The 16,606-nt window shown below is 40.6% G+C and overlaps 1 protein-coding gene across 1 annotated transcript in view; it reads left to right on the top strand.

The window, feature by feature from the left end:
• Positions 1-16,606, top strand: part of PLCD1 (phospholipase C delta 1) — a 248,464-nt gene that overhangs the window by 160,929 nt on the left and 70,929 nt on the right. The window contains 1 exon segment of the mRNA XM_029588370.1: positions 2,735-2,963. Within this exon segment, the coding sequence (XP_029444230.1) occupies positions 2,735-2,963 (229 nt within the window).

Below are 16,606 nucleotides of genomic sequence, written 5' to 3'. Positions count from 1 at the left end.
TGTGGTCTCCAGAATTGTATACAGTTTTCCAAATGCAGTCTCACCAGGGTCCTATATAGAAGGAATATCACCTCCCTCTTTATAGTGACCATTCCTTTTCTCTTTGTAGCCAAACATATTTCTTGCTTTTGTCATCATTCTATCTGCCTGTTTGGCCACCTTAAGATCAGATATAATTGCCCCAGATTCTGCTTTTCTTTTGTGGCTTAAAATTTCACCTCCCAATACTGTATCTCTCCCTTGGGTTTTTGCATCCTTAAATGCATTACTCTGTAGTTTTTAGCATTAAATCTTATCTGCCAGTCTCTAGATTATTCCTCAAGCTTCACTAGAGACCTCCTCATGTTTTCCACATGGCTGTCTATCCTGTTGCAGATTTTGGTATCATCAGCAAAAAGACAAATTTTTTCTGATACTCCTTCTGCTATGTCGCTCACAAAAATGTAGAAAAAAACTGGTCCCAGGACTGATCCCTGAGGCACATCATTAGTAACGCCCCCTCTTCTGAGCAAACTCCATTTACTTCTACCCTTTCTTGCCTTCCACAAACCCAGCTGGTCACTCTAAATTCCATACTAAAGATGCTCAATTTATTTATGTCTCCTTCGCGGAACCGTATTAAAAGGCCTTATTGAAATCTAAGTACACTAGCTCTAGCACTCTCCCTTGATCCAAGTCTCTGGTCAACCAATCAAAGAAATTGAACAGATTTGTCTGACAATATTTACCTTTAGTAAAGCCATGCTGCCTCGGATCTTGCAATTCATTGGATTCCAGAAAATGCACTATCCTCTGTTTTAGCAGCGATTCCATTAATTTGCTCACCACAGAGTTCAGACTAACTGGGCCTGTAGTTCCCAGCCTCCGCCTTACTTCTACTGTTATGAATAGGAACCACATCTGCCCTCTCCAGTCCTCAGGAACTATTCTAAAGCATTGATAAAGTAAGCCAGCGGAACTGCCAGGACTTCTCCAAGTTCCCTCAATACCTTTGGATGTATCCCATCTGGCCCCATCGCCTTATTGGTTGAGGTTTCCTCACTTCCAAGCTTAGTTGTATTTTTTTTTTTTATGTCCTGCTCCAGACTCTTCCATAATAAAAACTGAACAGAAATATTTATTAAGGAATTTTGCTCTTTCCTCATCAGCATCTATGTGTCCTTCCCTATCACCTTTGAGTCTCACAATGCCACTTTTGCACTTCCTTCTGTCACCAACATATCTACAAAAAGTCTTGTCCCCAGGTTTTACCATATTTGCTATTTTTTCTTATATTTGAAGTTTTGCATTCCTGACTACTTTCCCATCTTCTCTTAACTTTTCTAGGTATTGTTGCCTGCCTTCCACTTTCTGTGATCTCTTGTAGGTATGAATGCTAACCTTTTCAGCTACTTCTTTAGAGAACCATAGAGGCCTGTCTTTCCTCTTTCTTTTATTTTCCTAACAAAAAGGTTAGTTTCCTTTATAGGCATAGGCTCTGTGCTAGGCCCTACAATTACCTTCATAGCAACTGTAACTACTACCATACCCTGTACTATCTTTCTGTGAGCTTGTGGCTCCATTGTCATGGTCATTTCCTCAAGTATTTGTAAATCACCACTGCTACTGTTGCAGCTGCTGGCATTGCTTGTGCCGATTCACAGTGAATTCACAGCACCACCAACACTTACATCTTTGCCCATACTGCTAACTCCATGTCATCCTGGAGAGCTGTAGGGGATGAGAAATCTCTTTCTGGGAGACCTGTCATCCTGGGAGTCTGCCAGAAGATTAATACATCTAGTTGATCACAGGTATCTTTAGCTGTTTTGTTAATTCAGCTGACTGCAAAGTCTCTTTGATGTGTATACCAATCTTGCTGCTTTCTCTAGTATCTCAGCCTAGCTTTGGAAGTGAGGTGTTGTGTCATTAGCCGTGTTTGAACTATCGTAGGTCCTGTGAAGGGAAGACCAGAGTTTTGCCTTTACACCACTTTTATTTGACTTTATGTCAGAAAAGCAGGAAAAGAAGGTTTATAAGTGTATATAATAACATTTTTAAAGATTCAGCAAGAGAGCTTCAGCTAGACATATGATTTGACAGCATGGATCTCCTCCTACTCATGTTCCATGCTTTGATATGATAGCTCAGTCCTAGCCCAATGACCACATCAAGCATACTGAGTTTGTTCTCAGTATTTAGTTAGTATTTATAGATTGTGTCTAATAATTTCTTAATACCCTTGTCCGTTTATAGTTTTATTCTCTTTTGGATTTCTTTTCTTGTCTTATTTTATGTTTCACTCAGGTGGGAAGAAAATCATTTTGATATGTGGAAAGTATATGTTAATATTGGCTCTACCTTTGTATAGTTATTTACTCTATTAATTTCAATAAACATAAACTTCAAAAGAAATGAAATCCAGACTTTTCTCTGTGAAAACACAATGAAAACAGAGATTTAATAAAGAAGTGTAATTAAAGCCATTATGATAGTAATACTGATGTCTGCAATGTGGCCACCTGCTCCCATTAGTCTATATTACAATGATAAGAAGTAGAAACTGAAAGCAAGGGATTTCTTCTGTGATTTGATGTTAATGGACCCTTCTATTGATCATTCTATCAGCACAAGCGGGAAAATGCTTCCATAGTGTTTGTGAGGGTTTGATGAAAATGTATCATTCTCTGCGGGTGGCAGAGATGAGATAAGGGCATGAATCCAGTTGACCTGAACTGCTTGCTTCTTTTGACAGTTTCTATCGAAGATATCCAGGAGGTGCGACTGGGTCACAAAACAGATGGGATGCGGAAGTTTGCTAAGGATGTCCCTGAGCATCGCTGCTTCTCCATCATCTTCAAGGGTCAGCGGAAGAACCTGGACCTGATTGCCAGCTCGGAAGGAGAAGCCAGCCACTGGACTTCAGGCATCAAGAAAATCATCACCAACTCCAACTCAATGAGTCAGAAGCAGAAGCTACAGCAGTATCCTTTATTTGTTTAACCACATTCGTCTGAATGAAGGAATAATACACGTGATCATTTAGTCTGCATCTTTACTCTCCCAGTTCTCCATGTGACCTTGGATACGTCAGTGTACGGCCCTGTGCATGAAGAGGGCAATAATCAAAGGCATTTCGGAAGATAAAAGAATGTTTTATGTGCAGAAGGTGGGGGCTTTGATTATTACCCAGCCTCAATGTGGGGAAAATGTGTGCCTAGTCAGACCTATGCGTGGTGTTCACTTTCCTGCCCTCTTCCCCTCCCACCCTCCTGGGAACACTGCTGCACAATGTGGGGAAAACTACACAATAATCAAAGCCCCCTTCTCCATGAGTAAAATGCTGTTTTGCCCATTGAAATGCTTTTGATTGCTCACTGCTATGTGTATTTATAGGGAAAAAAAAATCTGCAAGGAAAGCAGCCACTAATCAATGTGGGTAATTTTTGAAGGAACAATAATCAAAACAAAATCACTCATCTCCCTGTGAATAAACAGTACCCACAGGGTTTGTACCAACACAGGTACTTTGATTACTGCCCCCTAAACTCTAATCCAGTAGTGATAAATAATTTTTAAAGTCCCTTCTCTGTGATTCAGAGGGGGTGTTGTACTGCAGCCACGCAATGAAATCAATCACTGTGGTACCCACTTCTGAAGTGGCAGTGCCGTCCTCTAACCTTTAGGGATCCACAGTGTTTATCCCATGCCACTTTGAATTCTTTGTCTGTTTTTGTCTTCAGAAGGGGATTCCAGGCATCCACCACCCTCTCTGTGAAGAAATATTTCCTGATGTTGGTTCCGGGGTGTCCCCCCTGGGAGTTTCATTTTGTGAAATGTGAATGGAGGATGTGAATGAAGTGTGGACATGCATGTTTGACTTTTGTACTTAGTTTGCAATAATGCATGCTTGCTATGCTTTCTCTGCCTTTTCTAAGGAAGACCAATGACACAGGGGTGACTGCACATCCTAAAAGATATGCCATGCTGTGTCAGACCAAGGTCCATGGAGCCTAGCATCCTGTCTCTGACCATGATCAGTGCAGGTCACAAATTCCTGGCAGATCCCCCCCCAAAATAGATCTATTTCTTGTTGCTCACTCCCAGGGATAATTGATGGTTTTTCCAAGTCTGCCTGGCTATTAATTGATGATGGACTTTTCCTCCACAAACTTACCTAACCCTTTTTTAAACCCTGCTGTGTTAGTCGTCCTGACCATGTCCTCTGGCAAGGAATTCCACAGCTTGATTACGCACTGAATGGAAAACTACTTTCTATGATTTGTTTTAAACCTGCTGGTTGCTTCACGGCACGTGCCCTTGTTCTAGTATTATTTGAAAGTGTACATAACCATCCTCTCTTGTCTGTTCTACCCCACTCAGGATTATATAAACTTCTACCAGGTCCCCTCACAGTTGTCTCTTCTTGAAGCTGAAGAGAACTAACCTGTTTCGCCTTTCTTCTTTTTTTATTGCCCTTCCCTTACTTTTTCTAGTTTTGCTAAGTCTTTTTCTTTTTTTGACAAAATGTTAACCCCTCATCCCTAATTGTTATTATTGTAGTGGACCAAAATCTGCTTAAAAAATGCTTTTTATAAAAACTTTTTTTTTTTTTTTTTTTAGAGAGAATGGTGATAGTTTCTTATAACTGCTATTAAAGGCACCATCCTGGTTGCCAAATAGTATAAATTTTATTATCATCAACTCATCACCTCCTCCCCCTTTTTTTTGTGTATATATATAGCAGTACCACTAACAATAAAAACAATTTTATGAAAAAACATTTTTGTTCCTTGTTCTTTTAATCTTCTTGGGGGGTTTTTGTTTGTTTTTTTTAAACACATGGTTCATTTACTGAGATTATAGACTCACGCCAAGCCTGCTGTTATTTCAGGATACTATACTTAACTGATATGCAAGTCGCCAACCTTTCCCTGATGGGGAAGTGTAAATTGTTGGGTTTTTTTGTTATCTTTTTTTTTTGAGGCATATGCACATAGCAGTGATTAATTCCCAGGGCTGGCCTTTACAAACTCATAATTGGATTTTCACTTTTTGAAGAATCTCCTATTCGCCGCAACCTCCTGTCTGGCCTCAAAGTAATCAACGAACACTCTACAGATTGCCAACTATTAAGCGGTATCTATCTAACTGGATTGTTTAAAATATCAGCTTCCTTCAGTTTTGGCTCGAGCTTCAATTTTTGATTGTATTCCTAGCTTGCCTTTCTTTTTACTTTAATATGTTTTTGCACTATTTCTGAAATAATGGGCATGCATCTTTTTCTATGATTGCACCACTCTGTTTTAAAAATCTTTCCTGAATTCCCTTTTATTCTTTTTTCGTGCTACACTTGAGTCAGTGTTCTGCCTGTATTGGGTTCTGTGGATAATCCATACAGCAAATGGCCCGATTTATTTAGATGTATAATGGTGGGAAAGGTTCAGTAGGAGAAGTTTCCTGGAATAATGCTTATCTCTCTTCTCAAATAAACAAGGAGGTTTGAAATGATTATGTTTTTGATATGTCAGCTAAATTACTCATTTTTAAAATTGCTAATTCTGTGGTTTTTATTATTGGGTGCTACCCAACTGGTTGATTTTATGCCTACAACCAATCTGTCAGTTCATACAGTGCTAATGAAATGAAATATATGGAGTGTTAAATATTAATAACTTGGTCAATAACAAGGTATTCATTTCATTGACATGTGTATACTTTAAATTATGTAAAATGTGGTTAGGATAATATTTGCCCTTGCTCAGAGGACAACTCATGAATACTGTGGGGTATGTGTCATGCAAGTAACCCTTTGTCTTAAAAAAAAAAAAAAAGGCTTGGATTTATCTTGCCTTGCTGTCTTCATTTTTTCCCACCATTTATCAAATTTGGAGGACAATTTTCGAAGTCTTTTACACAGGTAAAATAGTTTTACCCACATGCATCAGCCACTGAAAATTTCCCTTCATCCATCTGTCTGAAAGTGTGCAGAGAGTTCACAATGCCTGTTTTTATTTACTTATTTTATTTGTATTCCGCTTCTTGGTACCTCAAAGTGGGTTACATTCAGGTATGATAGGTATTTGAGTGTGTATTAGCCACAATACGAGGACGCATGTCCAGGAGCATGTTTAGGTCGGGCAAGGAAAATAATGCACAGAGATTGTATTTTCAAGTCTTATATTTATTATTTTCCATTAGAAAAGTTCTCGCATGAAAAGCATGGAAACAGAGAAATGTGACAACAGAAAAAGACCGTGCGGCCTATCCAGTCTGCCCAGCCACATCAACTGTACCACTGTACAATCCCTGCCACTCCCTCAGAGGTTCCTTGTGCTTGTCCCATGCTTTCTTGAATTCAGATACTGTCCTTGTCTCCACCACCTACACCGGGAGGCTGTCCCATGCATCCACCACCCTCTCCGTAAAGAAATATTTCCTGAGTCTACCCCCTTCACCCTCATCCCAGGACCCCTCATTGCAGAGTCTCCTTTCCATTGACAGAGGCTCACCTCCTGTGCCTTGATATCTCTAAGGTTTCTAATCTATCTCCCTTTCCTGCCTTTCCTGTGACAAATTTCAAAGGAAAATTACATGTGCACATTCCCTTTGTGAATTGGTGCAAAGTCCATGGGTGAAAAGTTCCAGCATGAGCAGTTTGAATTAGCTCTCCATTCATTATAATATCGGTTTCAAAGCTAAAGCTGTCATGCCATTTATTGCCCTGATTCCTTCTACGTGCAATAGCTTGCCTTTGTGTATATTCCCCTTTATTCTTTTGTTGCACCTGAAGGACAAGACGTAGACATCTTATGTTTACTGTATGTTCTTTCTTCTTTTGGTTCTCTACTGGTAGAATCTAAAGCCTTCCTTTTGTTTTCTCCAAATGAAAGTACTTCTGCTCTTCCCTTTTAGGACTCTGTCAATCAAAACTTTCTAGGGTCCAGATCTAATTTGCAAGTTTGCTTTCCGTAGCACATACATCATTCTGTGTCAGAAAGAACTGAATCGAGACCATAATGAATAAAGATATCGTAAATAAATTCCTCATCACTCCACCCTGCCCTTTCCAGCTCTGGGTGTGCCTTAAGATATAATTAGAGCCCATGAAATGCTTCACTTCTAGAATTAAGTACTTGAGGGACGTTATAAGAAGTGGAAAGGAAATGTAAATTGCTGGAGAGAGACTGTAGTTTTTAAAATGAAAATCTGTAGTCCTTTAATAGAAACAGTATGTCACTTCAAATAAGAATCCCAGTATGAGGGGTTGTACAGTTAGGAAAACCTAACATATTATCTTGGGATAGTTTCTACCATATAAATCGATGATACTGTCTATGAAACTCCTTTGAGGGTGGTTTGGGTTCATTTCAAGTCGATGCTTACAAGCTAAATTTAGCATTCCTCAAGTACATGGTACTTATTATTATAGCTGAGATAATGCGGCCATTTCGTGCTTTGCTGCTTTGAAAACCATCCTCAGCACATGCACATGCAGTATCTTTAGCACATTTTAGAGTTTTGTAGCTTCAAGCCTTGGAATTTCAAGCAACGGTGCTAAATACAGCACATCTTATTTAAATAATCCTGTGGCCAGTTAGAAAATTAAAAAAACAAAAACAAAAACCTAACATATACTTGTTTCAATGTTTTCAAGGCAGTCAGAAGGTTTTGGGTGTTGTTCATTCTTTCTTGCCATTCCCAGTGATGTGGGTGCACCCTCTGGAGGGTTCATTAATGGGTGCTGCAGCCAGGGTTTCTTGCGTGAATACCATCATTTCTGAAATTGCTAATCCTTTTACCGCTACTGTTGTGGAGCTTCAGACATCCCAGCGCTTCTAGCTTTTACTGACAGCAGACATACTGCAGTGGCCCATCTGTTGTCCATTTCCACGTGAAGACAGGAAGTATGAATCATACGTTATATTTGTATGAAGCTGTGTTGCATTTGGACCACGTGATCAAAGTGTTTGGAGGGAGCTTGTGGGCTTCTGCAGTGGGATGAGGCTCCTGGGTGCGTGCGACACTTGAATAGCTGAGTGTGCTGGAGACCATGGCAAAACTGACCGACGCGATATCTCTGATGAGCGGCGGTATATAAAAAACTTTAAATAAATAAATAAATAGATAAAACTAGGGTCACAGACTAGTGGGTGCTTCAAGAGACCGCTGGAGAGTTTAGATTTAAGAACAGCATTTTCGGATGTGAAGGGAATAGCGGAAGAGTGATTTTCGGTTAATATTTGAGTTTTAGAAAGAAGATAAAGTCTTGGTTATTTGAACAGGCATTTGTGTACTGAGGTAAATGAAGAGCCTCTCTTCTGATGATTTTGTAGCCTGAAATAGGAAGATATTTTTTAGGGGAGGGAAGTCTGGAATGAGATTCATGTTGACTAATTTTCTAGTTCTGAACTGGGGAGTTTTGAAATGTGCAGTTCTTGAGGGAGCTGAGGTTTGGGTTGAGAGGAATATTTTAGATTATGTAATTGCTTTATTCTGTGTTTGCTATGACAGTTTTATATACATTTACACCTTTATTGTACCCGCTTTGAGAGGGACTGTAAAATAGCAATCACATTGAAATAAATGAATAAATTAAATTAAAAAAAAACATTTGAATGCTAGCGCCTTGTTCCCCCATGGACATTTCCAGCTTTCCAGTTCACTCCTCGGCTGGCCAACGGCTTAGCCCCTAGGAGAAGATGCAGCCTTTAAGAATTCCCTCTTTCCAGGAGTTCTGACTATCATCTTGCAGAGGGCGACCGTGAATAATTTACTGTTTTTATACTGGGTTTCTGAATGAGGCAGATCCCCCAAGCTGGAATCCTCATCTTTTCTGGGAACTTGGGGGCTGATGTAATGAAACCCAAAGTAAAATCAGAGTCTGATTTTAACGCGGGTTGTATTGAACGCACAAGCCAAATCCTCGCATGTCTGCAGGATGCAGGAAGCTAATGATATACAAATAGAACAGGAGCAAAAAAATAAAGAAATAAAGCGCACTAAACTGAAAGAACTTGCTTTTTTTTTGCTCCTGATCTATTTGCATGCCAAAAAAAAAAGTAAAAAACCCAAAATATGTTCCCCGCCACAGCCCATAGCCACTAACCCAGTAAAGTGACCAAGCCCGCAAGTCTTCTCACCCTCTCCCAATGCAGAAACCCTCCCTTCTCAGGTACCTTGATGGTCCAGGGTCCTACCTCCCCCTCCTCTTTTGCTAAAACTAGCGCTGAAAACTCCCACACCTCCCCAGAAGCCACAGCCGGAGAAGGCTTCTCTGGCTGGGCTGTTCCCTCCCTTTCTAGCAGGTGATTGGTCTCTCTAGTGTGACATGTCAGTGAAAGGACCAATCCCCTCTCAGAATTCTTGAAGACCCGCCTTCTGAAAGGGGCTTGTCCATTCATGGGCAGCTGACAGAGAATGAATTAAGATTAGGTCGCCAGATGGGGCTCCCGGTGAGATGGGAAGTTTTCAGAGCTAGTTTCAGCAAAGGAAGGTGGGGAGAGAGGTTCCCGGACCCCTGAGAGAGGAGAGTTTCTGCCTTGGGTGGGAGGGAAGAAGACTTGCCAGCCTGGCTACACTACCTGGACCCCGCAACCGGATTCCAGAGAGAGGGTTTGCTGGCTGGGGTGCCCTTCTCTTTGCCACAAGGTTTAAGCCCTCCCTTTGATCATGCATAAAATTCCCCACAGTAAAAGGAGTCGTGCTAGGCTGCTTCAGCCTTAGCACGTCTCCTTGCATTGCATCTAGTTAGGATACACCCTGCAGTTTGCATGCACATGCACTAAGCTTGCCACTGTTTTTTTTAGCCTGAGTTATTTTGGCGCTAAAGCCCTTATTACATATCCGGGCAAGGTAGTGCTGAAAAACCCACGCTAAAACACGATTATAAACTCATGTGAGGCTTTGTGCAGCTTATTACATCAGCCCCCATATGTGTTATGTGCTACCAGTCATCTTATGAAAGCAGGGACTAAGAAGCAGTTGTAGTGGCCCTTGAAGTACATATGAACTTGTAGTTTCAACTGGTGTAGCATACTCAGAAGGAAGAGCCTAAAAGGGTGGTAATGTGTCTGCTGCTCGCACAGCCTTAGCTCAAAAAGTAATTTCATTTGTCTGTGTTTGTACCTGTGGGTGGGACTCGTAAATAACTTTTTCAGGTAAATAAGTTGACTTGCCTTTGGAGCCACACTGAACTCATTGCATCTGTTCTCAGCCTGCTTAAGATAGGAAGAAAGTGATACTTTGTCTATATGTAATCTATTATATCCAGAGCGGAGTTCCCTGTCCACAGAAAGGTCTGGTCTGATCAGCCTTTCCAGCAGATTGTTTCACCTCCCGCTGGTCCATTAACATCATCTGCCTGATCATGACAAGTAAAAGAAACTCTAAACCTCGTATCAGGATTAATAAACCCAGACATGTTCACTTGCATTTGCTTTCTCTATATGTAGTTTATTTTACAAGATAAATGTCTTCTGACTTTGTCCTCAAAAATTGGAACTTAAACACTCTTTGCATTGATGCAAGCATGATTATTGTCTTCCAGATTTCCATGTCTGAGTGCCCTGTTCTGTCTGTGCAGCATTGCTATTTTCTGAAAAAACTATAGAGTTTGCTTAGCAAGCACTTTGATAGTAAAGGCAATGGCTGAGGATTTGGCCCCAGAAATGAGATTTTGTGAAGTCTCTGAGATTGCCATGGAACTGAATCATGCTTGCTATTTCAAATCAATAGAGGCCCAGACAGGTCTTCTCCATATGAGGAACTGCTCTGCTACCACTGCTTATGCTGTGTATGGTCGTTGCCAGCAGTATGCACTTATTTCCAGGTTTCCCTTGGGCACTGGAGTTTTTTTCTTTTGGGTACTTTTCCCTGTCTATACTGAGGTTTTTGCTAGGGATGAAAGAACTTTGTTCAGAAACCTTCCTTTAAAGTTTTTAAATCCCTAGGGTTGCCAACTAGTTCCAGATTTTCAGGATGGGCTGAGCTAGTCTGCTGTTACCCAGCTGCATGCAGAGACTTATAGTCTTGCTTTTCTTAGGAACTGCAATGCAATAGGGAAAAACCAGGACTGAATCAACCTGTCCAGGAAATCTGGAGCCAGTTATCAACCAAGCTTATAAATACCCCACCTCTGCTACTCAGCAGCAGTGCAGGTTTGATATTTTTCAGTGAAGTATAATGAGAAAAGAATATCAATGCTTTAAAAGTAAATATTTGGCAGGATTATTGGAAAATATGTCATTTGATGACCACAGGGACTTTATGTTGGTAGGTCCTGAATTCCATTATATTATGCATAGTAACATACAGGCCAATACAGAATGGTGAGCTCAGCCAAACACACCGTTTAGCCCCCGTTTGGCCCCGTGTTTTTGACGCGCTATTATTACTTCTTATACTATAAGGGGTAATAGCGCATGGAAAACGCGCGGCCAACCCCCCAAAACTAATAGCGCTCATCACATGCAATGCATGTTGATGAGCCTATTAGTTATTTCCCCGCAATACAGAAAGTAAAATGAGCAGCCAAGCTGCACATTTTACTCTCAGAAATTAACGCCTGCCAAAGGCAAGAGTTAATTTCAGATGGCACCGGGGAAGTATACAGAAAAGCAGAAAAAAACTGCTTTTCTGTATACTTAATATCATAGCGATATTAAGTCGGAGCCCCCCCCAAAAAAACATATTTAAAAAAAAAAAAATATATATATATATATATATGTGCCCGCGGGTTGGAAAACGGATGCTCAGCTTTGCCGACGTCCATGTTCTGAACCCGTGGCGGGTTCAACAACCGACGCCGGTAAAATTAAGCGTCGGCTGTCAGACCTGATGACAGCCGCCGCTTCCACCAATAAGGAGACGCTAGGGACCCACTAGTGTCCCTAGGGTTGCCAACTAGTTCCAGATTTTCAGGATGGGCTGAGCTAGTCTGCTGTTACCCAGCTGCATGCAGAGACTTATAGTCTTGCTTTTCTTAGGAACTGCAATGCAATAGGGAAAAACCAGGACTGAATCAACCTGTCCAGGAAATCTGGAGCCAGTTATCAACCACTAGTGTCCCTAGCCCTTCCCTATTAGCGCGGGCCCTAATTTAAATAAAGAATCGTGCGCCCAGGAGAGGTGCCTGGGCGCGTGACACGAACGCGGGCGCTCGCCTCGGAGCACCGGCTCTCCCGTGGATTTTATTGAATGGGCCTGATAGTAAGGAAGGCAGAAATGGTCCATTCAGTCTGCCCAGCAAGCTTCTTATGGTCGTAAATGCTGCGCCATGCAGGTTACCCCGTATATGCAGAGCAGGGGAACGTGAAGTCATTAAACCCTTCTGTATTTATTTATTTCCCTTAACGTGTTAGTGCTTGTGTAAAAGCGCTTAGTTATTGGGAAATCTGTGCAGAATAAGCTCAAGCCAAGTACGAAAAGTGAAAATAAATACAGTTCTTTAGAGGTCATCTCTGACTGCTACCCGTTTGTCATTGGTTCAGTGAGAAGTCAGAGCTTTATTGCAAGTGTCTTGCCAGGGGCAATTTCTTCCATCTGTTGTGGGAGTGTCCACAAGTCTGCGTGAAGCATTTTGTGCCTTAGTATGACACACTCTTACAAGAATTACTAATGTGTCTCAGGTCTTTTTGTTGAATCGAGGATTAACAATTGTGTACAGATTTTGTAGGACTGGTCGATCCAGTCCTGGGCTTGCCCCATGGAATGCAGGGTCTCGTACTGGTAATTTCCATAGTCATCTCTTTAAGAAAATCAGGTCTACAGGCCCACGAATACTGTGGGGAAAAAAAACAAGGGAGGGATCAGCTGATCCTATAAACTGAGATACTATGGAATTAACCAAAACCACAATATAGATCTAATATTGTTATTTTTGAGCCCAATAGTGAAAACCGTACTTAGCTGGATAAGAGCTACTTATTTGGCTAAGTGGTGCCACTGAATATCCGGCTGGGGTCAGCAGGCAGCACACACTTCTGGCTAAGTATTTAACTGGATAAGTCTAGGGTGGGGGATGGGCATAACGGGGAAGAGTGGAGTTAGCTGGATAACTTATCTGGCTGATTTTAAGATAGCGGGTATATTCAGCAGCACTGCTGTACCGCAGACTATCCCGGCTAAGTTAAGCCAGACAAGTGTATCTGGGTAATTTGCTGAGCTGGACAGCAGCTGAATATGTACCTCATTATTATTACAAGGATTTGTGACTCACTCCACCAGTAGAGAACTAATTTTTAGTATCATTCAGTTTTATTTTCCAGGCATCTAATAGGAATGTATATCAGATGCCAGTCTGCTATATTGCTTTGTAAGGTTTTGGCAAATGGAATGCATGGTGTTTCATTCCTTTTCTGTATTGTAAGCATGCATTTGTTTGTGTCCAAATTAAATTTAAAAAAAGGTGCATAGAGAAGCTCCCTACCATTAAACAAAAGAGACACTTAAAAGTAAGCACACTAAGGGCCTGATTTACCAAGGTTTTCCCCTTTCTGTGTCTGTGGGAAAAGACCTTGATGAATCAGGTCTTGATTGATTCTAAAAAAAAATCTGCCTAGGGTGCTCAGATTTTCCCACATTCAGTATCAACCTACAAAGGATACAGGACCATGAAACATGGAGCCTAAGCAGAGAAGAGATAATAGTTTCAGGAAGTATAAGAGAAAAGGCAGTACCCTAAACAATGAGCCAGTTTTGCTTAAACAGCTTTAGATTGCAGTGAACATACAGTTACAGTATTGGGTATGAAACAGATCTTGTTTTCACAATAAGGAAGTGTTAGGGAAGTTAAGGCTAGATATACTAAAGGGTTTTGTATCTATTGGAAAAAGCCTGACCTTTGGTCTATCAGTGCAAGGGTTTAACGAATCAGTATATATAGTGACACCAATATTATTTGGCTAAGCCAATGTAAAGATATCAAAATCACTTATCACCTCACAAATCAGCAGGATAATTTCAATTTTTTTATTTCATCAAATAAAAACAAGGAGATGACCAAATTCCCCATTCCCAAATTCAGACCAAACTCACCACAATGGTGTTTTTTGTGCATCAGTGCAGAATAGATACAGTATATATTTTCTTATTGTAGTGATGCAGTAAGAACATAAGTTGTCATACTGGGTCAGGCCAAGGATCCATCAAGCCCAGCATCCTGTTTCCAACAGTGGCCAAATACCTGGCAAGTATCCATACAGTAAATAAATCCCATGCTACTAATTCCAGTAATAAGCAGTGGTTATCCCCTAAGTCACCTTGATTAATAAGAAAATGTCCAAACCTTTTTTAAACCCAGTTATACTAACTGCCTTAACCATATCCTCTGGTAATGAATTCCAGAGCTTAATTGTGCATTGAGTGAAAAAGAATTTTCTATTTACTAACTTCATGGAGTGCCCCCTAGCCTTTGTGTTATCTGAAAGAGTAAATAACTGATTCACATTGACCTGGACTAGTCCTCGCATGATTTTATAGACCTCTATCATATCCCCCTTTAGCCATCTCTTGTTGAAGCTGAACAGTCTTAATCTCGTTAGCCTTTCCTCACAGGGGAGCCATTCCATCCACTTTATCATTTTGGTCATCTTTCTCTGAACCTTTTTAGTGCAACTATATCTTTTTTGAGATGCGGCAACCAGAACTGTACATAGTGTATAAGTTGCGATCTCACCATAGAGCAACTTCTACATAGAGCAAACAGAATGTTGGGAATTTTTAGAAATGGAATGGTGAATAAAACGGAAAATGTCATAATGCCTCTGTATCGCTCCATGGTGAGACCGCACCTTGAATACTGTGTACAATTCTGGTCGCCGCATCTCAAAAAAGATATAATTGCGATGGAGAAGGTACAGAGAAGGGCTACCAAAATGATAAGGGGAATGGAACAACTCCCCTATGAGGAAAGACTAAAGAGGTTAGGACTTTTCAGCTTGGAGAAGAGACGACTGAGGGGGGATATGATAGAGGTGTTTAAAATCATGAGAGGTCTAGAACGGGTAGATGTGAATCGGTTATTTACTCTTTCGGATAGTAGAAAGACTAGGGGGCACTCCATGAAGTTAGCATGGGGCACATTTAAAACTAATCGGAGAAAGTTCTTTTTTACTCAACGCACAATTAAACTCTGGAATTTGTTGCCAGAGATTGTGGTTAGTGCAGTTAGTATAGCTGTGTTTAAAAAAGGATTGGATAAGTTCTTGGAGGAGAAGTCCATTACCTGCTATTAAGTTCACTTAGAGAATAGCCACTGCCATTAGCAGTGGTTACATGGAATAGACTTAGTTTTTGGGTACTTGCCAGGTTCTTATGGCCTGGATTGGCCACTGTTAGAAACAGGATGCTGGGCTTCATGGACCCTTGGTCTGACCCAGTATGGCATTTTCTTATGTTCTTATGTTCTTATGAGCAACATTCTACATTTTATTCACCGTTCCTTTTCTAATAATTCCATATATGGTTTGCTTTTTTGACTGCTGCAGCACACTGAGCGAATGATTTCAATGTAATGTCCACTATGATGCCTAGATCTTTTTCCTGCATGGTAATTCCTAATATGGAACCTAACATCGTGTAACTACAACGTGGGTTACTTTTCCCTATGTTCATCACTTTGCACTTGTCCACATTAAATTTCATCTGCCATTTGGATTCCTAGTCTTTCAGTCTAGCAAGATCCTCCTGCAACTTCTTACAGTCCGCTTGTGGATTTAACAACTCTAAATAATTTTGTCATCTGCAAATTTGGTCACCTCACTCATCATTCCCCTTTCCAGATCATTTAAAAAGCTTTGGTCCCAGTACAGATTCCTGAGGCACTCCAACATTTACCTTTCTCCACTGAGAAAACTGATCATTTAATCCTATTCTCTTTCCAGTCTTTTAACCAGTTTGTAGTTCACAAAAGGAAATTGCCTCCTATCCCATAACTTTTTAATTTTCTTAGAAGTCTGTCATTGGGGACTTTGTCAAATGCCTTCTGAAAATCCAAATACATTAAATCTACTGGCTCACTTTATCCACATTTTTATAAACCTTTCAAAAACATATAGCAGATTTGTAAAGCAAGACTTCTCTTGGATAAATCCTTGCTTTGTCCCATTAAACCATGTCTATCTATATATTCTGTGATTTTGGTCTTTAGAATAGTTTCCATGATTTTGTCTGACACTAAAGTCAGGCTCACCAGTCTATAATTTTCCGGATCACCTCTGGATCCCTTTTTAAGTGTCAGGGTTACTTTTGTCTACCCTCCAATCTTCAGGTACAATGGACGATTTTAATGATAGGTTACAAATTACTAGTAATAAATCTGAAATTTAATTTTTTAATTCTTTCAGAAATCTAGGGTGTATACCATCTGGTCCGGGTGATTTGCTACTCTTCTCTTTGTCAGTCTGCCCTACTACATCTTCCAGGTTTACTGTGATATGTTTCAGTTTATCTGAATCATCACCTTTGAAAACTGCTTCTAGAATGAGTATCTCCCCATTTGTAAACACCAAAGCAAAGACTTCATTTATTCTTTCTGCGATGGACTTATTTTCCCTAAGTGCCCCTTTAACCCCTTGATCGTCTAACTGTCCAACCAGTTCACTCATAGGCTTCCTGTTTGGGATGT

Source organism: Rhinatrema bivittatum, chromosome 2, assembly GCF_901001135.1.
Source record: "Rhinatrema bivittatum chromosome 2, aRhiBiv1.1, whole genome shotgun sequence".
Classification (NCBI taxonomy): domain Eukaryota; kingdom Metazoa; phylum Chordata; class Amphibia; order Gymnophiona; family Rhinatrematidae; genus Rhinatrema; species Rhinatrema bivittatum.
Note: the sequence above shows the minus strand (reverse complement) of the source record. Positions and strands in the feature narration are given on the sequence as shown.